General features: G+C 33.8%; 2 protein-coding genes across 2 annotated transcripts in view; both read left to right on the top strand.

The window, feature by feature from the left end:
- Nucleotides 1-1,680: 1,680 nt before the first annotated feature.
- On the top strand, nt 1,681-11,717 carry LOC103512954 (acyl-CoA:lysophosphatidylglycerol acyltransferase 1-like). The gene is made up of 8 exons (XM_026826357.1): nt 1,681-2,058; nt 5,839-5,934; nt 6,776-6,981; nt 7,448-7,626; nt 7,686-7,852; nt 8,169-8,317; nt 10,336-10,496; nt 10,750-11,717. Exons 2-8 carry the CDS (start codon nt 5,918-5,920, stop codon nt 11,008-11,010), a joined length of 1,140 nt encoding a protein of 379 aa, XP_026682158.1. The 5' UTR covers nt 1,681-2,058; nt 5,839-5,917; the 3' UTR covers nt 11,011-11,717.
- Nucleotides 11,718-20,487: 8,770 nt separating this feature from the next.
- The window catches only part of LOC103512946, a 40,608-nt gene continuing 36,235 nt past the window's right edge, over nt 20,488-24,860 (top strand). The window contains exon 1 of the mRNA XM_008477748.3: nt 20,488-20,969. The gene's annotated coding sequence lies outside the window, so the exon portion shown is untranslated. The remainder of the gene's footprint in view (nt 20,970-24,860) is intronic.

The raw sequence follows: 24,860 nt of genomic DNA, 5'->3' as shown, positions 1-24,860 counted from the left end.
GTGTCATTAGAGTGATTGGCCTCAGTCAGAAAAAAAGTGTTTTCATATTGACGTTATTGTTATACGAAATATGACTCTAATTAAGAGTATCGGCTCTCGGAGTTCTTAATGGGTTGAGTAGGTAGGTTGAGTAGGTGCCTGTTTAGGTCTGAAGTTACGAGTAGTAGGTAAATTAATAGGTACCTACCTGGGGCGTAAAAAAATGTCTAGGTAGGTATAGGTAACATGTAGATACCTATTTCTCTACTTTTTTGGTGGCGTTCCCTTTCAAACGATGAAAAAAAAATCCCCTCCCCTTTTAACAAAAACAGTAGGTAGGTACCTAAAAGAAGAGAGAAAAAATGTCTAGGTAGGTATAGGTAACATGTAGATACCTATTTCTCTACTTTTTTGGTGGCGTTCCCTTTCAAACGATGAAAAAAAATCCCCTCCCCTTTTAACAAAAACAGTAGGTAGGTACCTAAAAGAAGAGAGAGAGAGAGAGAGAGAGAGAGAGAACTAATCTGAGTAAAATAATGAAATTTCAATCGGTTACAAACTTTTTATCAGAATGGAAATACGAGACCATGATTATTATAGTATGGTAAATAGCGCCTGAAAATTAATACCTACAACCTACAAGCCTGCGGGGTCCTAACACCTTATGTAGACCATGATTATTATAGTATGGTAAATAGCGCCTGAAAATTAATACCTACAACCTACAAGCCTGCGGGGTCCTAACACCTTATGTTACAAGCGACAAGCGGTTTGAGCATTCTCTTTAGTCTTTACCTTTCTCGGAGCATTCTCGGAAACCCTATCCAAACAGTCTCCGAGAATACTTAAGAGGTAACAACCGTTTGCATAATTATTTTGCAAGCAAGAGTGCCCCCACCTTATGCCTCAGCCTCAGTATAGCTTATTGCGTAAAAAAATATTATCAAGGCGTTATAACGTTATTAGCAAAATATCGACTTTTGCGATATCGATAAAATTTGTATTCGATAATTTTAATATCGATATTACGATTCCGATACACGTACGGTAATTCACGCCGGCTGTATGGCGGAAATTCCGTACGCTGAAAATACAGTCATTTAAAGGCCCGTTCCCATTTCTGAGTTTCATCCGTTTTTTTTTTTCAACGTCCTGCAGGTTGCAGGCAACATAATTTACTCGCCGGCTGTATGGCGGAAATTCCGTACGCTGAAAATACAGTCATTTAAAGGCCCGTTCCCATTTCTGAGTTTCATCCGTTTTTTTTTTCAACGTCCTGCAGGTTGCAGGCAACATAATTTACTTAATGAGTGATTTTTTTCAATTTGGCTTATTTCAGCAATGCATTTAAATGTCGTGACTTTTTCGGAGGTGTAAATTTTTCATAAGCTCACCCACGAGACCTAGGTATGTATCTACTCACTTGCTGTGAAAAAAACATGTCCATATTTTTACCTACCTATGTACCTACTTTAATAAAAAAAAAAAAGTGCAAAGTAGGAAAGTTTTTTCAAAGTACGGTAATTCCCACTCGATTTTTTTACTGCCTTGTACGGTAATCAATTTTTACTAATCTGGCAACACTGGCATTTTATTCATAACCCATTTCATTAATATTCATTTTCATTTTAATGCTGCCTTGTACGGTAATCAATTTTTACTAATCTGGCAACACTGGCATTTTATTCATAACCCATTTCATTAATATTCATTTTCATTTTAGCCCTGCATTTCTTGGATTTTTGATTTCGAGTGAGTTTTAATTTTACTGTGGCTTTTCCTGATTTATCCTACCTAGTCAAAGGGCTTAAGTCAAGATTTCTTTCTGTGAAAATAAATGGAACCCTGCAGATTTTAAACTATAAATAACCAACGCTCCATTCCAGTGATAGCTGCACTATTGGAATAATTGAATTTGTAGTCATTTCACATCCTCACTTTGCTAATCCCATCAACATGTAAATGCAGTTTTTAAACAAACAAATGGTAACATTGCATATTTCTATTCTCCTGTGAACTGTTGAACTTTCTTAAATTGTGCTATAAAATGATGATCCTGGAAAGAAATGTCAATGTGTGGTGAGTACTAAGTCTAGCTAGACACCAACCCTATAATATTTCATAATACTCATCTTGCTCATTTTGCAATGTATGTTGCAATTTACAGTGATAAAAAAGAGATTTGCCATTATGAGATGAGATGAAACAATCTGTGAGGTAGCAAGTTAGTCAGTCTGGAACTTTACTTACTATCCATGACAAAGGACCAACACATAATAATTCATAATCATTATTCAAGATCTCCAAAAGATGATTAAAAGAATGCCCTTAAATGTAGAATTCTTCATCTCTTTATATCCTGAAATCTGTCTGTAAGTAAGTAGGTAAGTGTGTTTTTAAAAGAAGATGTGTCCTTGCTTTAGGAGTGTCCACCCAAAGTAAGACAAAAAGCTTTATTGTGTAGAAAGGAGACCATATTCTTCTGTCTATAGAAGTTTATTAGTCCTAAATGTGTACATACCTGTACAACATTGGAAAAATAAGAGACAAACCCTTGAATAAATCAAAAACAATGTTGTATTGAATTTTTTAACTGTGTTTCATGATTTCATTGAAGAGATCATTTTTTTCTTTTTAAACTGTACCTAATCTCCGTGTTTTAGTGATTTTTTGTACATTGCAAATCTCAAAACTACATTTAGAACACTCTTAAAACAAGTATTTTCCTTTAAGTGTACCTACAGACAGTTCAGGATATTATTTTATTAATTTTTACCGAATTTAATGAATCCATGAAATCCAGATTGATAAAAAAAATAAAAATAAATCCAGTGGATCCAAAGGATTGACTCGGGGTCTTGATTTGTTTGGTTGACAGTGGTAGAAGATAGGGATTCCAAAGAGAGAAGTAAAAAAATAATCCAAATCATGAATCAATCAAATTCATTGGTTTATGATTCTTGTGATCAGTCAGTATCATTATCCCATTAAACTTCAAAGATCTTGTTAGACTGCTGGGGTCATTGGACTTTTCAGTCCTGTTTAGGCAGGATAAACAAGGCATATTCTATTTCATTCAAAAACTTTACCACTTTTCTGGGTGAGGACTGAACAAAACGGTTCAGTATGCTGTTCCACATCTAAAATTGTATCTTTTGGCTGAACAGATTTTTCAAATGAGACTGTAATCTGTTCTTACAATGACAGTGTATTTTAATAATATAATGGGGTTTTCCTAACTGCCCACTCTGCACAATTGGGTCAGAATGGCTGTGTACTAATTTTCCTTGATTGTTTTTCTTGATATGAGTAAATTGGGTTTCCCAGTTGGTCAGACAAACAGTTCTAATTTTCAAGGGTTTTGTCAGGATATTGGTCTGCAATTTTTTTTTTTTTTTTTTCATTCAGAAATATGCTTCATGACCCCATATCCAATGCAATCAGCTAAATCATTCCTTCTTTCTAACCGAGGCTTGAAACAAACCAGTCACGGTCTGTCAAATAAATGGAAGGTAGGTCGTCCATTGATTCAAATGAATAAAATATAATATGAAACATGCACAAACATTATCAATTAACTTGTGGTGGTGATGATAAATTTTGATAAGGAAGTGTGATAAGAGCATGTGAGTTCTTATTCTTAAAACTATCAAATCAAGCATGATTCAAGGGTAGTTGTCACTGACTGTTACCACTCGCTAAACTCGAGATTCGAAAGAGCCCACCCTCCCTAGTTTTGCCCCTGTTTAGACTGCTGGGGTGAAGGGACTTTAGTCTCATTCGAGCGGGATAAACAAGGTATATTCTATTCTATTCCCTACTCCTTAAAGCTGTGCTAGACAGAATCTGAATTCACTTCGCTTTGCCTCATAAGTTCTCGTGGGAAAGCGAAATTTGTACCTACCCTGTGGTTTCCATCATCCTACCTAACCAATGAAGAAAATGACGAACCGCGGTTGAGAAATCAATTTCGCGGTGGCAAGCAAAGTGGTTGTAAATATTTAAAAAGTTCCTCTTTCATTTTTTCTGTTGTTTGAGATTTGTTATTTGATCAAAAAATACATAACAATGATTTTAATCTTTATCTCTCTGTGTCTCTTATCTCTCTCCCTTCTTATCATTTGATTTTAATTTCGTCCGATTACAATGGTTTGATTGTATCAAATGAGTGTATTTTTTGATGCTGAAACACGTGATGATGCAATCTTGTATAAATTTCTGGGAAAAAGGAGTATTATAATGAACATTTGTTTTTTAATTTAGAATATCGATAAAATCCCCCTTTTCCTCTTAAATGATCATTAGTATTTTCAGGAGTAAAAATTTCAAACAAATACCCTTAATACGTTTTTTTTGGGCATGAAACTGTGTACCTACCAGGTAAAACTGTTTCTTGAACTTGAATTCGTCCTTTTGTCTACTTTTAGAACTGCTATTGTTCACTTTCATTTGTCAACAACTCAAGAGTCTATTCATAGTTATTACTTTTGATAGGAATCAGTGGGAGAAGGTACTTGCAGCACAATATACAATAGATTCAACGGGTTCTAGATTAGCAAATCTAGTCCTTATCTACCTACTTCAATCTAAATCAGAAAACGAACTTTTCCTGTTGTCGTCATACGCAGAGCTATTAATTGTACAAATGACTAAGCAGATGATTTAGCCAATTCAACATTGTATAAGTATAGGTAGAAGTTGCTTAGCATCTTTGATGTAGGACATCCGACCTTAACTCATTCATTAGGTAGGTACCTATACTTATGGTCATTTTAGGTATGTCTTTGAAGCAACACCATTTTGAATCAGGATGGAAAATAACGATTTTAAGTTGTCTGTATTACTGTTCTTGGGAACCACAAAAAATTAATCAGCATAAGTGGCAGACAGATTGTTGGGTCATTTTTCCAACATTATATTTGACTTCCCTGGTGACTTAAGTAAGGAGAATAAACATTTCACGATTTCAAGCGATTTGGTACGACCGTAAAATTTTATTTGTACATAGGTACATTAAAAAACTGATTTAACTGAGTACCTACTGATAAGATGTGTGATTAGCTGATTAGTGTTTTAAAGGGGCCTTTGTTCTGATTCTAATATTTGAGTAAAAAGTAAAAATATTTCAAGTTACACCCTCTTATTAATTAGCTTACAAATTTCCAGTAACCGGTAGTTGGAATGGAACCTGGTCTAAATAGTAAACGGTCTTTGGTGTAGGTACTTGGTAGCGAAATGTAAAAGATTCAGGTACCTAACTACGTGCGAATTAATTAACAGTTGTCCAGATCTTATTGACAAAGACTCTTGGGTAATAATCACATCCTGTTGGTGCAGAGTACGTGTCTTACTGTCTAGCTAGCTGTGAGCTATGATTTTCTGTTTGACCTAAGATTTGTGAATTGAAAACAAAAGTGTTGTTACTCACACGTACACAAGCGCACAGCGAATGTATTTGATTTCATATCCAGGATCCAGATTACAGTATTACTCATCGGAACATGAGAAGAAAAAACAACATACATAATTTCAAATTGAAATCAATATAGGTACTTACTCATTGCTTCCCCTGTTATACTCCGGAACGTTCCACAAATTTTCTATGAATCATTTTCTGTACCTATCCTCTTCCTTTCAACGTTGGTTGTTTACAAACAAGACACAAGTGCATGCTATTATTATAGGAAAGTCCATAGTTCCAAATGTGCAACAAATGAATCAATAAAGTATTTAAAAATAGGTTATTAGCAATCTCATTTCTAATACATTTATTTTGACTATGGGTCATGATTCACGTTAGAGGTACAAAGGCGATTGAATTATATCACTTAATTCCAACATTTCTTTCCCTTTTTCCAGATACTAGATGTTAACCGGTAAAGAAATTCATGGACACTAAAAAGTCAAACCAACAGAAAACTAATACGATTATACTGACATGGGAGTTATCAAAAAGTAAGTCCTTGTAATTTGAATAAACGCGCATAACTCGTACCAATGGAAAAGGACCAGGAGGTCTATAAATTAGCTTAGGTCCTTCCAGGCTTGTAGAGTGATGAAATTTTGTATGCATTTCATGTATTTTCCGAGGAGAGGACTGAAACAAGAAGTTAAAAATCGGATCTATTTGGGACGGAGAACACAGAGAGAACAGGGAGGGATTGGGGACTATTGGGATCAATACATCTATTTAGAAGACTTCTATATTTGAAATTTTCACATAATTCAGAACAGGGAGGGATTGGGGACTATTGGGATCAATACATCTATTTAGAAGACTTCTATATTTGAAATTTTCACATAATTCCCCCCCCCTAATTTGTAATTTTATTGACATTTTAATAGTTACATATTTTGTAATTTTATTGACATTTTAATAGTTACGAAATTTGAACTTTCCTTCACTAAACCACAAGTTTTAACACTTATGTAACACTGCTTATTGGAATTGCTGTTTTTAACACGTTCACTTGCCTAAAAAATACTTCCAAATGAATATAGAAGGAACCAGAAAGCAAGGTAGACCACGACTGAGATGGAATGATCAAATCAACAAAGATATCATCAAAAGAAATCAAAATCCCAGTCTCATTGAAAACCAACAAAAATTTAATGATAGAACTTGGTGGAGAGGTTTTGTGAATAGTCGACCTGTTCCACCAAACAGAACGACTTAGGATATGTATGTATGTACATATTTTTCATTACAGACATACATGACATACAGACAAAACAAACAACAAACTAAGGTAATTTATTTGTTAATCGTATTCTCACGTGTTCCTTCCCGTTTCAGGCTTTACATTACCGTCAAGGTTATCTTGCGCGTTTCCCTGGTCATTCTGAACAACATCTACTGTATTCCGACCTATTTCATATGGATGCTCGTGTTTCAACCGCTGCGATGGTTCAAGCCGCGGCTGTACTGGACCATCGAGGGCAAATTCTTTCACTGGCTCCTGGCTATGGTCTCCATGTGGTCTTGGTCCGCAGGATATGCACGTGAGTTTCTTACATTTCTTCCTTCATTCCTGCTTCGGTAGTGTAGTGGTCAAAACGCTCGCCTGGTAAACAGGAGGCCGTGGTTTCAATCCCAGCCGAGGTATGGAATTTTATCCTCAAAATAATTTGAGAATTTGACCACAATAATAGTAGCAGCCTACTGCTGGAGTAAAGTTTCTGACCGAAACAGGTATGGATATAATCTTCAGTGTTATAAAGTAATGAAAAAGGTCTTTGAGGTACGTTTCCCCTTTTTTTTTTTTTTTTTTTTTTTGTATAAGTGAACAAAAGAAGTTCCCAACACTTAGAACCGATTTCAAGACCGTTTCCTCATTTCCTTTTTTGACTTTGGAAAACCAACACGGTTGACACAACCGATTGACTTGGGAAAAACACCCTTGTATATCTGTTATTTTATTAAATAAAAAAAATAAATGAATTGAAATGAAAATTGAATCCTTTTCAGTGGCGGAGGCGGGAGATGACATTCGAGCCTGTATCGAGTCTCGAACCCTCGTACTGGTTAACCACCAGTCCACGGGTGACGTTCCCATGCTGATGGCCGCTTTCAATCCGAGACGGGGAGTTCTGCCCAACATCATGTGGATCATGGACAGGATATTCAAGTACACCAACTTCGGAGTGGTGTGAGTTTTTCTAATGTGCCTGTTTTTGTGACCAATGAAACTAAAGGAAATACAAAGTTTCATGCTACGAATTGTAACTCTCTTTTTCTGACTTGTTTGAATTTCCAGGGCATAGCTCAGCTGAGGCAACACATTCGAAGTTCATATATACCTCGGAAACGAAAATGGATGATGCTGTTCCCCGAGGGAGGATTTCTGCGGAAACGGCGTGAGGCAAGTCAAAGGTAAGAAATTGATAATGTTCCAAAAATCAAAATTAAATCATAGAAATTGATAGTATTCAAAAATCAAAATTAAATACATAATAGAAATTGTGGTAAAGCAGAGCCTTTTCACAACTTTTGTGGATATGACAGCATTACTAAGTGCCTCCTTTCCATATAAAAATATTGATAATACATATTTAAGAAGAAGCAAAATAGAGCATATAGAAGTTGAGATTTCTCATGCGTACGCACATTTTCAGCTGTCGTCCAGCCCGTTTGATTTTCTCTTTAATTTTTTGCTGGTATGTTAATTTCTCAAAAACTTCCCTTTCAGGTACGCTGCCAAAAATAATCTACCTCAGTGTCAGTACGTGTCTCTGCCCAGGCTGGGAGCTTTGGGCGCTATCTTTGAAGAGCTACATCCAGAAGAAGAGGAAATCTGTACAGACAAACATGGCAACACAGCCATTTTCCCGCCTGACAGTAAGTTTCTTTGCTTTCTCTGTGTCTCTTGTTATAGGACTATGTATACTAAAACAATCTAATGATCGGTCCTACTGTCACTTTCTGAACTACAAATTACCAAGCATCTTGTTGTTTCAGTTTCCTCTCTATGTCTTAACTTCTTTCCTCTGGTTAGCTTTACCATCTCGACTGCAAAACCGGACATGAGTAAAGCACTATAACTTACTATTACTATTCACTCTTTAGACTGAAGGGAGCATTGTCGTAAGGGACTGCCCAGAAATAATGTAATAATTTGAAAAATACCTATATCAATTTTAAAATGTTTTTTTTCCTGTCCACAGACCTGATCTATAAATTTTACCATAACAACAATTATGTTTTTTTCCTTTCTTTTTTTAATTTTAGTTGTCTTCATTTCCCTGGCTTTTTTGAGCCCTTTTTAATAAAATGAACCTACCTTTCTTTTTATTAATTTTATTTTATGTTCAATTTTATTCAATTCCCAAACACAAAGTTTGTTAATGTTTGTCAATTTATCTGTAGGAGGTAGTAAATCAATTTTAAATTCCCATGTTCAACATAAAATCAGTGTAAATGTTCACGTATGAATTGTATGAAACAGATATACTCGTAGGTCATTTAGAAAAATTGTTGTCAAATGAGAAAATGTGATGATTAAATGTTTTAATTTAATTTTGTGAAAATTGTTTGTTTTATCAATTAGTAATAATGACCCTTTCCCCTCTTGTTTAGTAAAATTTAAATTATTCATTGAAGTCCTCAACTGATTTAAATACAAAAGATCATAACATTAATAACAAATGTTCAAAGCAAAATGAAGTGTGCCTACCCTCTGACTTCATTTAGGTACTACACCTTAATTCAAAATGTTTGATTTAATTGTAAAAGAAAAAAATCAAGTTGCACTTTTATCTTGTTTTGAATATGAGTTTTAATCTTCTAGCTCTTCTCTCAGTCCTTTTACGCTCCTTGGTATATTTTACATTATGTAAAATTGTGGGGATATTAAAATGGTATATAGTTTGATTAAAAAATAAACAATATATTCAGTTATTGAAGTCAACACTTTACCTATGAATAGGAGCATTTAGTTCGTTGATTGTTCCTTTTTATTACACGTTGGTGTAGGTACAAATCTATATTATTACCCCCATTTTATAGAACTTTAACTAGTACTTTATATTTTTCAGCCACATTTGTTGACTGCTCATATTCCCATTAAACCTGAACTATCTTAGAAACTGAAGTAAGTTATACACTCTGTTCTTTCCGCCGTTTTTTCCAAATTATTTCGCTTAAGCCTGATTTTCATCAACTCTTTATTTTGCCTTTCAAAATCAGTCTCGAAAACATGTGATTTATACATTTAAACTATTCGATACATTAAAAATTAATCTTGTCAGTATAGTTTCTATCATCGCGCTTCGCTTCCCTGGACACAAGGACATACAGTCGCCCTTTGTGCTCCCATGACTTCGCGGGGTTTAGGAATTTATCAGTTATAGAAATTGCCCTTTGGTTTGCACAATTCAAAAGAGACGCCCGACTGAAAGGTCCATGTCTTCTGAATGGTTAAGAATTTTGGGATTTCTCATTTTTAGAAAGAAAATGGCGTCGAATACTGGAATAGTGAAAACCACTTGTTGCTAGCACGTCTAGAAGTAGTATGAGTGAGTCAGTCAGTTTTACTAGGGGCTGTATATACTATGGATATTTTTTCTCTCTCCCTCCCTTTTTATTTGTTTTAAAATTACCTTAGGTCAAAACTGTTTTGTATTAATTGAATAATAAAACTGATAAATTTTGTATGAAATGATTCCCTCCCCCCCCCCCCCCCCCCCATAGAACAAGAGTAATTAAAATTGAAAGCATGATATTAAAGGATTATTACTCTCTTACTTGAAAGTTCAATTCACATGTTATCGAAGCATAATAGTGTTGGGTTTTGGATTTTATTTTGATATCTTAATCTGTTCATACTTTACTGCCTATCCTATCTTAATGGTGCCAAGGCGAATGTGTTCTTCTTACAGACGATGACACCCTCAGTTGGGTTCTCGACATCACCATTGGATATCCTCAAGGGAACCCCATTGATTTGCCCACCATCATTATGGGTCAGCGGGATCCCTGTACTACCACCTTGTTCTATCGACTTTATCCAATCAACAGTGTAAGTGTCTCTGCAATTTTTGGTAGGCAGTCGGCTTCCATAACTTTATGGTTATTGTTCAAGGGAAACAGACTTGGGTTCGATTCCCGGCGGCATCGAAAATTTCAAAGATTAAAAATGACTGATTTACTAACTAGATATGTCAAGGGTCTGAATCAACATGAAGTCAACTTGGAGTTATAGACGCGGGTTGGGGTTGGGGTCATTATCCTTGTAGTGTTTTAATCTGTGTTTCTTTTTCTCTCTGTCCCAGGTTCCTTCCGGTAAAGAGGCTCTGACGCGATGGCTATACGATCGTTGGGAAGAGAAAGAGCACATGCTGGATGTGTTTTACAGGAACGGTCAATTCCCTTCCCGTCACACTGGCTACACCTCCTCTCCTATCCCTCCCACTCAGGTAGCTCAGTCACCACTCCGTTTTCTCCTACTCCATTTATTCTTCATGACGTCATCGTTTTTCCATTACAAACTCATCGAAGTCGGTTATGAATACTTTTATCCTGTTCCGTTGTAGACATTGACTATCACAATCATCCCTTTTCGAGCCGTGAATTTTCATCGTGTATATTGATTCGCGCACCCTTTTACCATAACTGAGAAAAAAGGCAGCTATTGATCGCCTGTCAGATTGTTTAATCCTCGTTTTCCCAAGTCCTTTTTCGTGTGATTTTTCTTAGACAGCATGAGAATCACATTGAACTTTTCATCATTTAGGTAATTTAGGATATAAGTTTGATGCATTTGTGCAACTATCGCAAAGCCCTTTCTTTTTTACAGGAATATTCATTATACAAATATTGAACTTATTTGGGTAGCACTACTTAGAGATGGAAAATATTTTTTATGTTGTATTCTCAAAGCAGTCAAGTTCAGTAAGTACTATAGTGAGCCCTTAATGAGTTATTGATCATTTTTCCTCTTAGTTCACGAACTTGAACTTTTATATTAATCAGAATAACGTGCTGTTCATGAGTGGATGTATAACGATGAGCTTCACTTGAAACCTCTAATTTTTTTTTGTCTTTTACCATGGTTCAATGCGATATAACCGAGTTTTACCTAAAAATAAATAAATAGGCAAAATCAGCTCGTTGAACATAATTTGAGGAATACCATCCCTTTTTTGTTTTGTATTTTTCTTTCTACTTTTGTAAGAATAATTTTTGACTGGCATGTGTATACATAGAGTAAATTATTGCCAATATATTTTATTCGGCCAAATTTAACGTTTTCTTAGTTGAAAAATAGTAAAATTGAAGTTATGTTTCCCTATATTCAAGTGAGAAATACCACACTTTTTGATTCATTTTTGTAGTAGAGAAACACATAAAAAAAAAAAAAAAAAAAAAAAAAATCGAAATGTTTTAGAGTGTAAAATGTTTAGCCACAAAATAATTTTATAAATCTGCCCATTTTCGCTTATAGTGGTAAGTGAATAGTTGAATACTCATGAGAAAATACTCATTGTAAGCAATTGTAATGTTGAATCTACACTGAATTGGTTCTTCACCACTATGAATTCGGACCTAGATGCAAATGTATTTTTAATCTTCTGACCTAAACCCTGAACTTAGGATTAACCAAGTCCATTGTTTAGATGTCAAGTGTGTTCTCAGACCATGCTTCCTTTCCAGCAACTTGAATTACTTGGCAAAATATTTTGATGTGCTGGTGAAATTATTTCAATTACATGTGTAAGCAGAAGAGAAAAGAGTAGGTATGTTAGACACAGGAAGTTTTCTATTTGCAAATTCTGCGGTAAAAGTTCGATGATGATTATTATAGATTTAATCATCATTTTTTGCGCTCAAAGATTAGAGCCAAATTGTGACTGTGTAGTAGATACATACTATCATTGCATTTTATTAAAAACTTTTTTTGCAAAGTTTTATTTTATTTTTTTAATTAATTAAATTAATTATTATTTAATGTGTTATTATTTACAATGTCCTCCTATTATTTATAGGTGAGGCAAATTTTAGATATTGTTCTGAATAGTAACAAATAAATAATCAGTCAAATGAACATGTATTTCATTAATGTACAATTGTACATGAGGATGTTTAAAATTTTAAATCAATCTATTTTAACAGGTTAATCTTCTAAATTCTAAAAGCAATCGTATAAAGTACACTTGCCCAGTCAAATTTATTCTAGTCTTATAATAATCAGTGTTCCAAGCTAAATAATAAATAGCCAAGGTTTTGTTGGTCTGTTAAGACCCTTCCTTTTTAACTGTTAAACGTGTTCTTCAATCATTTGCATCTAAGTATACACATTTAACTCGTTTGAATCTAGAATTATTTATCTAGTTATTAAATTTCCATTTTGGGCAATTCAATAATTTCCCATTATTTTTTTTATCTCCGATCAAGTCATTGGTAGTGAATAATTAGAGTTTTTTACAAATGTCTCTGATTAACCTCGCGAGCTTGGCAACACTGAGTATAGTTTGAAATGTAATCATAACAACACGTTCATCTCTACTTTCCATCTAATGGACTAGGAGATGAGCAAGGACAGAAATGGATGTGGCATTTATAGGAAAAATAAATACATTTGGGACACCACTGACTACCTAGGTCCTATTATTGAAAGGTATGGTGTTGTTGTCTATATTATGTGGGTCAATAATTTATTCTAGTATAGAAAAGGTAACTTTCGACCAAACAAATGACCTGCCTCGGTGGCGTAGTGGTCAAGACGCTCGCCTGGTAAACAGGAGGGCGTGGGTTCGATCCCAGTCGAGGTATGGAATTGTATCCTCATTTATTTGAGAATTTGACCACATAATAATGGAGCTCTGAGGATTAGGCGAGGTTAACGCCTATGACGTTAACCTCGCCTAGTGGTTGCCTTCCACTCAAGAGTCTATTATTATTATTAAAAGGTACAAAATTCCGAAACGTATGCGGTATTCGCTGAAGAAGTCCAACAATATACGTTTCAAGTATGGGCTTGTCCTAGGGTTCGTTTGTTCATTCAACTGACCTAGTCATCAGTTTAATGAATGTTTCCGTGGTAAATATCCTGAGCAAATACCAATGAGAGGTTTGTCTCTCCCAAGTCAAAGGAAAATCCTATGCATTCATTTCTGGACCTGGACCTTGGCCCTGGTGATCTAATATACATAATACCTACGTTATTTTAATTTATCATTTAGCTCATAATTTTATTTATTATTTCTATCTTTCTATTTTTCCAACAATAAAACAAACAACTTGAGAGGTAAGGGAAACTCTTCCAAGTTGAGAAGTGAGAACCTCTCATCCAAGGCTGCTACCATTAGTGCCTCTAGTTTCTTCAGTAAACCAAGATTTCTACCTATCTGATTCAAATTCGTTCTTTAGAAATGTGGAGTGGTTTTTCTAGTGTAAAAAAAAAAAAATAATAATGAAGACCAATAGTAACAAAATATTACAAAAATCGGTCGTGCTAGCTATTCTTTTAAAATAAATGTGAGATATTCATTTGTACCCCTTTTAAGCTAGGGACATACGCTATGGCAAAGTAATTAATACATGTCAGTTAGACTATAGCATGTATGGAATATGTCGCGCCCAAGTACTAATAACTCTGTCCTTTTCATGCTACCATACGTTGTTTTCAAGAACCACGATTTTCCACCAATCTGCATCTCCACAGGATAAAAAAGAGCAATGTCTTTTTTTATTCTTATATAATTTCATTTAAATTGAGATTTTCTGATTAACAGAATCACTATGACTTTCAATTTTTATTTTACGTTCAATAATTAAGTACCCCTAAACATGTTTGCGGATAAAATGAAATTAGTGGAAACATAATAAACCAGGTTTGTCAAAGTAGCTGTTATTTTAATCGGAAAATCTCAGTTGATTCAATCTGTAATATTAGGTAGGTTATTTTACTTAAAAGAATTTTTCTCTTTAAAATTAATGTAAGCTTCTTGGCAGGTCCAATATTACTTCACTTGAAATCTTGCGATGTGTTTTTTGTCATGTCATATTTTATATACCTACAAGGTTTGAATTTATTATAATCAAATATATTAAGTACATGAGAAACTTCAATTCCCTAAATTCATCATGACTGAAGGGAGCATTGTCGTAAGGGACTGCCCAGAAATAATGTAATAATTTGAAAAATACCTATATCAATTTTAAAATGTTTTTTTTTCCTGTCCACAGACCTGATCTATAAATTTTACCATAACAACAATTATGTTTTCGATATTTCTCGTTATTATACTTTTCCACAAAAAAAAAAAAAAAAAAAATCGAAATGTTTTAGAGTGTAAAATGTTTAGCCACAAAATAATTTTATAAATCTGCCCATTTTCGCTTATAGTGGTAAGTGAATAGTTGAATACTCATGAGAAAATACTCATTGTAAGCAATTGTAATGTTGAATCTACACTGAATTGGTTCTTCACCACTATGAATTCGGACCTAGATGCAAATGTATTTTTAATCTTCTGACCTAAACCCTGAACTTAGGATTAACCAAGTCCATTGTTTAGATGTCAAGTGTGTTCTCAGACCATGCTTCCTTTCCAGCAACTTGAATTACTTGGCAAAATATTTTGATGTGCTGGTGAAATTATTTCAATTACATGTGTAAGCAGAAGAGAAAAGAGTAGGTATGTTAGACACAGGAAGTTTTCTATTTGCAAATTCTGCGGTAAAAGTTCGATGATGATTATTATAGATTTAATCATCATTTTTTGCGCTCAAAGATTAGAGCCAAATTGTGACTGTACACAAAATATAAACCAATTTTTAAATACACTCAAAAAACCAAAGTTTGAGCTATTTTGACCATACCTATTCCCGGTTGTGACTGTACACAAAATATAAACCAATTTTTAAATACACTCAAAAAACCAAAGTTTGAGCTATTTTGACCATACCTATTCCCGGTACCTATCTGTGGATTTTTTGCGGCATGCGCGGTTTATTCGCGGTATTCGCTTTCTATTCGTGATATCCGCTGCTTACTTGCGGTAAGCAGCGTATCCGCGGTGTTTCTGATTTTGAGTGCACTCCTCAAAGTTTCACTCTAGTTTGAGTGCACTCAAAGTATCACCCAAAGAATTTTGAAAAAAATATGTCAAATAAAAATTAATACAAATCATGAACAGAAAGTTTGGTTAATTTGCTGATTAACTGATTAACAAATACAATAACTTTGATAAGAAAATTAAAACAACATGAGATCCAAATATGAGTAGAGAAATAGAGCTGGTTTGTTGGCGAATTTCATATTTAGCTGCTCACCAGGATTCTAATTAATAACTTCATTAAATGCTCATTTGAAAAATTGATAATCATTGAAACTTTGTTTTAAAATTAAATAGATATTGCTTCAAAAATGTTCCTACAACAAACGAAATGATAAACTAATTACCTCAGTAGGTACCATTTTTACTTTCATTCCTTACGTTATACCTGATACATAAAATGTGTAACATAGAGACATTACTTCACAGATTCTCTAAGTAGACGTAAGATTCATATTAAATCTGGTTGATCTTCAAATTCTTTACGAAAAAAAGTGACAATTTTTTTTTCTTTTATTCCTTATTTTTTGTTTGATTATTCTTTTTCAATTTTTTTAAAAATGAAAAAGTGTGAGTGATTTTTTAAAATATTTTTCAAACTTCATCAAAGATTTTTTCTTTAAAAAATATTCATTTCAAGTCTTCATTCTTGTGTGTTATTTGAAACCTAATTTCCAGACTAAAGATTCAATTTTTTAATTACAGTTGGGAATACATTTTAAATATCAGAAATAAACTCTTTACATCCATCTCAATCAAAGTCTTACACACATCGCACATGACCTATTATAATGAAATAACGTAACTTCTCCTCTTCGAAAATAATTGAATTTTGCGTTAATTAATAGGTACGTTATTTAATATTATTAAATTATTATTTTATTAATTGACTTTACGCCTTATACAAAGCCATACAAATCAATGAATATTACCTAATCCATACATTATAAGCAGGGGCCGGCAAATGCTATACTGTCATGGCGTCATGTCATACTAATTTGCCATATTTTAGCAAAATTCGGAAAAATGCCACAAAAAGCCTAAAAAAGGCTTATTTTGATGTGCGACATATTCGGAGTCTATAAATACCTCTATACCTATTAAAAACCCGCTGCTGTAACGTTTAAAACCAAAGATTTGTACCTATTAATATTGATGCGAGTATTTCTAGCATTGTAATATCCTATCCCCATTTCAAACATGATCATGATGCATGATTTCTTCACGTGCTTTCAAAAGCTACTCCGAAGCATGGTGTTAACAATAAAATATTGTAATATCACAAAATAAAAGAAAAGAAAGTTTCAAAGCTCCAGGTAGTCCACATTATTGGTACCTTTCATTCTCCCCAAGTTTATGGAAGTTCATTTTGCTGAAATGCTTTACGGTTCATAATTTAAGAATGCCATTAATATTTTAATATTCCAATGAGGTATAAATACCCACCAAACCCACCCTTAGGTCAGTATCTACATATAAGTACTGCATGGAAGGCTGTAGCCTTTTCTTACTTTCCTTATCCTATAACAAGGAAAGAAATGTATTGTACAAAATTTTTGATGGTTAGTTTTTTGTAACAAACAAGTTTTGAGGTCCCTAGAGCCTAAATTCAAAGTTTGAGCAATTGTGGTCCGTGGGTCTGTCTGTAAACAAGATATCTCGAGAACGGTAAAAGCTAGGGACTTGAAATTAGGTATGTAGTCCACAAATGTGACAAGGATTCTACACGAAACTTTTGGTAAAGATCGGTGCCACGGTCTGCGGCATTTTGGCCGCTTTTTGGTGGATTTCAGAATCCGCCGAATAGGATAAGGAAAGTCGTGTGACGTTCACACCAGTTTTTTTTTTTTTTTTATGGGATGTTCTACACTGCCTAGGCAAAGCGTGGCATTACTTGAAGGCCTGTGGCAATATTATTGTTGTGAATATGGAATATTATAGTTATTGAGGTAAAGCTCTTCATGTCCATCCAAGTAATCAGTAATCATTCTCGACTTGCACTTGAAAGAGGGTTTAATTCTGTAAAGGATAATTATTTCATGTTAGACTGTAAAGTAAAAAAAAATAGCGTAATTTTGAAACTGAAAGAATAATAATGAAAAAAAAAAAAAAAATACCTAGGTAATTTTCTGGAAGTACTTTTTTGTAAGGATCTCAATAGGAGCTGCTTTTTCGTAGATAATAATTTACTAATGGGACAATTAGATACTCGTAGATCTCTAAAGTTTGTAGGTAAAACGTGTTTCAATTTGGTACTGTTGACTTTTCGTTGAAATTAATTTGCATAGTATTACGAGTACTAGTATGTACCTACGTAGATATATACCTATGAATTTCAATGACTCAGTGTACCTACAAACTTGGATCTGCCCACGCAAAATTCTGTCAATCTGGGTTGAAAGAAAAACAATCATTGTCAGTCAGAGTGTGAACTACAGTTATGAACTTTAGAAATTCTTTTCTCGTGCCAAAGAATTAACATTTTCTTTTTATTTAGAGTTCAACACAAAAATTGTTTTGATCGCATTATTTATAATTTTAATATGTTTTTTGACTCCCGTCTTTATTATAACTTATAAGTCTTATAACCCATCTACTGATGGGTGATTGAGTTCGTAGGTAGTTATACTTTATAGAATATAGACATTTTAATGTTTATAGCTATTATGTGACTATCAGAGTGTTAAGAAATCATGTAAATCAAACAAGGAGTAAATAAAAGTAAAAGAATTCCCTATGCAAATCATCTCAGACTCTTGGTTCATGATTTATGCGAACCTATTTCTTCTCGTTTTAAATTTGTTCACTTAAAAATGCAAATGTGAGAGAGTTTTTTGATTCAATTCGAGATGGAAAACACAGACTCAGATGAGTCAGATGTCTTTATCTTCCTGTAGTCTTGACTGAATTGTTTTAACACTCTCTTTTGTTGTGCAAAATAATCTTGGGTAGAAATTAAGGAAAGTAGGTACATACCTACTTGAAATTCAATGTACGAGTATTGCTTGCAGTTTAGTGATAATCTGATAATTCTTAAGCGGAAAGAGTAAAATGCTCTAAAACATGGTCACATTTCATTTACAAGTTTGAAGGGCCTTAAGACAATCTCTGGCAAAGGCTGAGAATCTATAACGGATCCGATTCTAAAGCCCAACATGGTACATCAACGAAGCAGTCTTTTTTTTTAAAGGCTTTATGGCAGGATTCTCACACAATGCTGAAAAGTAACCACTGATTGTTAATTTAGAATTTAGGAGTTCAAAAGATACAAAAAAAAAGAAAATCGAAGCGCTATGATTACTATGAAAGAATGTGCGAAAGACATCAATGGAAAATAGAGTATGAAGGTTCTCATGACAGAGATATCTCGAGGCAATCAATCATCAAGTGTGCATTTTACTCGCGTATTCATCAATATGTCAATGAAAAGTGATTATTTTGATACAGACCTAAGAAATTTTCCAAAGAAAATGAAGACCTTCATAGATATCTGGCTGAACAGTCTCAGAAAAGATCTGTAGAATGGTTGAAACTGAGAGTAAGTCACATCTCTACAAACATTAGCAAATATCAACTAGGTATTCTAATATGAGCATTGAACAAACCCAATAGGTACAAAATGACTATGGAATTTGTTTTCTTCAATGTCATTATTTTAATTTTCCATATGCTCATTCATCTTGCGTAGAGATTTATTTTAAACAATAATAGCATCTTCATTTCTCTTTCTTCTTAGAGAATCTCACACTGCTCGGCTTATTTAAATAATTAATTTTAATATTTCAATTGTTTGTTTACCATTTGTTACTTCTGAATGTATCGTGGACATTGCTGAAAAGTGTCCACTATTTTGGAATTTGGCGGCCATACCGCTCACATAATTTGTGAGCGAAATTTTAATTGAAATTTTGAGTCAAACAGGCAACAAAACTCATTTCAAATAAGTTTCCACAGATATTTCAAGTACCTAAGTGCTGTTCCAGAGTGTTCACTACAATAGATAGACTTTAGCAATCTCCCAATGTACCTACTGATTGAAATTTTCCCAAAACTCAACGCAATACTTCCGGAGGAAAACCAACAGAAAATCGAGAGAACAAAGAATAGAAACCACGGTCAATAATGTAGTAGGTACCTACGCTCTGATGAAAGCACATTTACATTTACTATCAAATACTATTAGTTTAAATACAGAGGTACACACTATCCACAATCTATGTAGGATCACAATATATCAATATCATCGGCAACATCTTCAGGACCAATTTGGAATTGAATTATGGAAATGTACGCAAGTAGAATGGAAGTAATTGTTTCTAGAGAATGGTCACAACAGTGGGACAAACTATTTCCATGTAAATATTGACAATGCATTGGGAAATAATTCAAATGTGTGAGGAAAGCGATTTACCTATTATTTATCATTGAATCACCGACAATAGGTATCACAATATTTAGAGTAAGGCCTCAGAGAATGTATGTCTACATACGTAAGGTAATACATAAATTATATTATAAATAGTTTTTTCTTCACCTGAAAACTTAGACACGTGGAAAAATCATGGAAAACTTGAAATAATAATTTCGGATGACATGAAAATCATCCCAATGTTTCGGTACCAATCCAATTACCTACCTACTGTAGGGACATGTAAACATGTTTTACGTTTACACTTATGTACCAATATAGGTAATAGCCAGTAGATACCTACCTATGTGACATTAAGGATTGTGCTAAGAGTTTATGAAGTTATAGAACCTCTTTACTTTACCTAATAATATTAGTTTTCAATACAATAGAAATCTATAGATAACCAAACAAGAAAGACTTGAGATGAATGTGAAAGTGAACTTCAGTTTCTATACTTTTGTAAATCAAAATCTATTTCCAGATTATTTTCAATAACCAATGTAAAGAATCCTGACATAATAACACTTCAATTATTCGACTTAACATCAAATTAATAAGCTTGAAATAATCTTTTTGATTCAATATCAAAAGAAATTATCAGCCATTTACTTTATTTATTTTGTAAAACTAAAAAATAGAATAAAAAAATCACAGTGAGACTGTTCTAAAAACGTTGAAACATATTTATCTAAAAATGAATTCAATTTTATTCTTCTGGAATATCATGTTGGATTTTTGTTCTTTCAACACCTAACGACCCACTGAAGGAGTTTTTCACTAATTTTATCATCGGAATCAACTTTATAATTTCGCCTAGAAGAAAATTTCTCGGGGTTCGTTTCCTGCAGGACTTTCATTATCTGAGATTTCGCCACAGGAATTTTTGCCGTCAGGATTTCGTCACTAAGGATTACTTCACCAGGAATCTCTGCCATGAAAAATGTTGTCAGCGGGGGTGTTTTGTCCAAAGGATTTGTGACTCCAGGGGTCTGAAGTTCGACTTCACCCCGAAAATGGACAGGTAAGTGACTTTTTCAATACCTTGAAAATATTTACCATGTTATTTCCTGAACGTTTCTTCTTCTTCCTTTTGTGACAGTTGATCACAGACGTACGTAGCCCATGTAACGTGAAAGACTTTCCCATCTTGTCTTCTTTAAACTTAATTAATCTCCATGGTTTGTTTATTGTTCAGTGGACTTAATCATAAATGTCTAATATCTCCACTACCTGATCATATTAATTTATTTCTGAACAATGAGTATAATGATAAACAAATTAATCAACAAGTAGAGGTATAGCGAACGAGTCTTATGCAGCAAAACCTATGTTACTTATCGCTGAAAATAATATCTCTATTTAAATGAGTAAATAAAATCATTATTTTCGAAAGAGAATTTAACAGATTTTTAATTTGAATTTTTATTAATCACGTTGGCAGTCTTGCTAATAATGCTCCATAATGATGCAAGCTCTGACATACAGGGTGAGTTTAAAGACTTTGTTTTATTAGGGATTTTTTATATAATTCTTATTATTCCCCGAAGATTTTTAGGTAGCCATTTTTTTTTTGGGTTTTTTTTTTAATTTTTTTTTTTCCCCGAAAATTTTTTGGTAGCCCTTTTTTTTTTTTTTTTTTTTTTTTTTTTAAGTTGTCTTCCAAAATCAAAATTCACACATTAAATGTTTCAGAGCTTTCTGAACATCATCAGTTACATATCTATCTGTTTATCTGTCTGTCCGATAGTCCATTAGATTTGGTATTGTAAATTTGTGAAACTTAACCAACGTCCACTAGAGTATCTGACTTTGAACTACCCTGTATGGTCTACTGTACCTAAAACCTATTGTAATGGTCCATACGAATCTATTTGCTATTCGAATCATTAAAAAGATACACTAGGTATTACCAACTCGCAGATTGATATATTGTATGGAAATGTACACAGATAGGTACCTACCTACAGCTTCTTCATGTCGCTAAAAGAAATGGAGTGATATGCCAGCTATCTATTTCTACAAACGTAAACAGAATAGAATATATCTTGTTTATCCTGCTGGAATAGGACTAAAATGTCCCTTTACCCCCCAGCAGTCTAAACAGGGTCTTATTTATTTTCTGGGATCAAGAATACAGGTTAAGTATAAATAGTTACAACGACCCTGCTTAAAGGAATAAAGGGAGTCCCATTCGAGCAGCCTAAATAAGCACTCTTATTATGATTATCATCTCAAATTTGGTTTTTAAAATCGTCTGTAGACTGTAGAGCACCTACAAAGGACTCAATCACTGAAGAGTTTAGGTCTTTACTAAAGAGAGTAGCCAACTATTATAAGCAAAGCAGAGTAAGTTCTTCTAAATCAATTTGTTCTTCTATTATCATAATCTTGAACTTTCTTCCGAGGAGGAATGCAAAGTTCTTAAAGGAATAACAATTGTGGTAGCCAGTAAGGTTCGCAGCGATGAACTTTCGAGTGCGGTTTTCACCTTGGGTTAAACTTGAGCCACTATTATACTTCTGAATACGTGAATAGCATGCTAACTGGATTTGAAATAAATCTGTTTAAAAAGAGTTTTATGTTCAATTTCTTGAAGATATCTGAGCTAAGTAGGTACTGACACAAAAGGCAAACAGCAGAGATTCCTGAGATAAATCGCTCACACAGATCAGTTGGGATTCTCAGCTTAAATCCAAACACAAAAGTCTCACTCTGAGGCTTAGGTGTAGGAGCTAATCGCCTCGAAAGTTGTGTTAAGCTTTACCAATTTACGAAGTCAGGAAGTGTAAATGATAGATAAGGCATTAAAGAAGTAAACCTAGGTAGCCTTAGGGTCAAGGAAAAAGGGATGTGTCCGCAATTAGGTATCAGCCGGAAAAGAACTTCAAGATTTCATTTATATTCCCTCTTTTTCTCCCGCTCCTTCCTCTTCTTCCTTTTTTTTTAAATTTTCTCGAGTTTTTCCGCCTTACATGTCGCATGTTGATCTGTCCCTCCTAATATCTTCATCGTATCAATGTCATTATGTCACGAAAATGAATTCAAATCGGCTTGATATATTGAATGAAAACCATGTAAAAATCCAATGCAGAAGAGAAAGGAAAACGTTAGGCTAGTGAGTCTTTTCAAATATTAATTTTGCCAAACACATTCTCTTGCTGGTGACTGAATCAATGAATCCGGAATACCTAATATGTAATTCTGCAGCGGGGAACGCGTTAGCTTATGTATATTTGTATCTTATAATAGGTATACTGTATACAGAAAATGTAAGGCTCTAAATATTCTAGACAAACTTTTCTCGAATATTTCGTAATTTTGACACATCCACTAATAACTCTCATCTCCGCAGTACTTGTTTGAAAATTTGGTACTTGTGTCACATCCACTAAATCAATAAATATGTGCATGCCTGATGAATTAACGCTCTCTCTCTCTCTCTCTCTCTCTCTCTCTCTCTCTCTCTCTCTCTCTCTCTCTCTCTCTCTCTCTCTCTCTCAAACGGTAGGTAATAGTTGTCAAACTGTATCCATAAAGCCCTTTAACAATTTATTTTATAGAATCTAGTATTATAGGAAGTGCTAGAACAAAAAAGAATATTGAAAATCTGAAGTTAATCTGATAAAAGTATTACACGGACTTCATAATATGTGCGCGGCACGTTCAAAGAAAAGAAAGCCAGCCAAGGATTACTAGCAAAAAACAATTTGAGCTACAACACTTCTTGGAGATTAAATTCAGGCAATAGAAAAACAAAACCAGAACACCTAGACAAAAATGGATAATGGTAGAAACCAAAGAACTTAAGCCTTCCAATATTTCTCGGAACATAATCTTCCAATCAATCAATAAATAACACGCAAGCCTAAATCCTAGCAAATTACATTCCTTTTAATCCCATTACTGTAATTGGTTCTCTATTCTACAAACCATTAAATCACCGAATGATAGTATGGGCTCGTGACGGTTTGGTAGAGTCTTTTCCTGGCACTTCGCTGTTCAGATTTTCACTCGTCCATCAGTTATAATTTCAGATTAATTATTGTTTCATTCATAAATGTTTCTAGCTGTCACATCAAATTTCATATCCAGTGTCTAATAGACACAATTCTAGTAGGGGTATTGGATCTAACGCCAAGTAACTACCAAATCGATTCTTTCGAATGTTTCTCAAAGAGCTATAGGTAGCAGAAAGAAATACTGCATTATTTCGCAGTAGGTTGGTAGGTACTTATAGTGAGTAGAAAGTATACAAATACTTAGCTACTTTTTTGACCACAGCGTTTAAACTTACCACTGTGTAAGTTCTCTAGATTCATCACGAGTTGAATGTTTTTATTTCATGTTTTAAAATCCCATGGCGTGATTGCAGATGTACTCGTACGAGTATCTTTATTATACAATATCTGGACCAATGCATCTATTATTTTGTTATTGCTGCTTTTTAATAGGTTAGCTATACCTTTCAAACAAGATTGTTTAAGGAAATACACTTTTGGACAGAGAAAAATAAGCTTGTGTAAGTCCTGTCCTCAAATAAACTTCTTTTGACAAAATGATATGTCTGAATCTAAAACCGTTTTGTGAATCATTTTTCAAGTTGGCCGTTGGTTACTAATATTCTTGGTTCAAATTATGAAGTAGGTTTTTCGTTCATGTAAGAAATTGCCATCTTGGCATTCACTTTTCTCTGATCTGTCTAGAATAATTTCCGAAAAACATTATTCTTTTCTTGTCTAGTCTGCGGTCTGAAATGACTGTCGGAGATGTCAAAAATGGAAAATGGGTAAAACAAAACACTTTGCCTAAGTAATTAGATTAATAAGTACTCCTGTATAGCAATCATTCACTGATCTAATAAAAAAAAAAAAAGGCTGATTTTAATTAAGGAAATAGTATTGGGAACGACAAC

The sequence above is a fragment of the Diaphorina citri genome, unplaced genomic scaffold (genome assembly GCF_000475195.1).
Source record: "Diaphorina citri unplaced genomic scaffold, Diaci psyllid genome assembly version 1.1 scaffold39, whole genome shotgun sequence".
In the NCBI taxonomy this organism is placed as follows: Eukaryota; Metazoa; Arthropoda; class Insecta; order Hemiptera; family Psyllidae; genus Diaphorina; species Diaphorina citri.
This window is presented reverse-complemented; position numbering and strand designations above follow the sequence as displayed.

What these genes read in the sequence shown, in the direction of transcription:
- LOC103512954 (XM_026826357.1), top strand. An exon ending in AGTACACCAACTTCGGAGTG is followed by an intron (nt 7,627 to 7,685) that starts GTGTGAGTTTTT and finishes GGAAATACAAAG; the next exon opens with TTTCATGCTACGAATTGTAA. An exon ending in CGGCGTGAGGCAAGTCAAAG is followed by an intron (nt 7,853 to 8,168) that starts GTAAGAAATTGA and finishes CTTCCCTTTCAG; the next exon opens with GTACGCTGCCAAAAATAATC.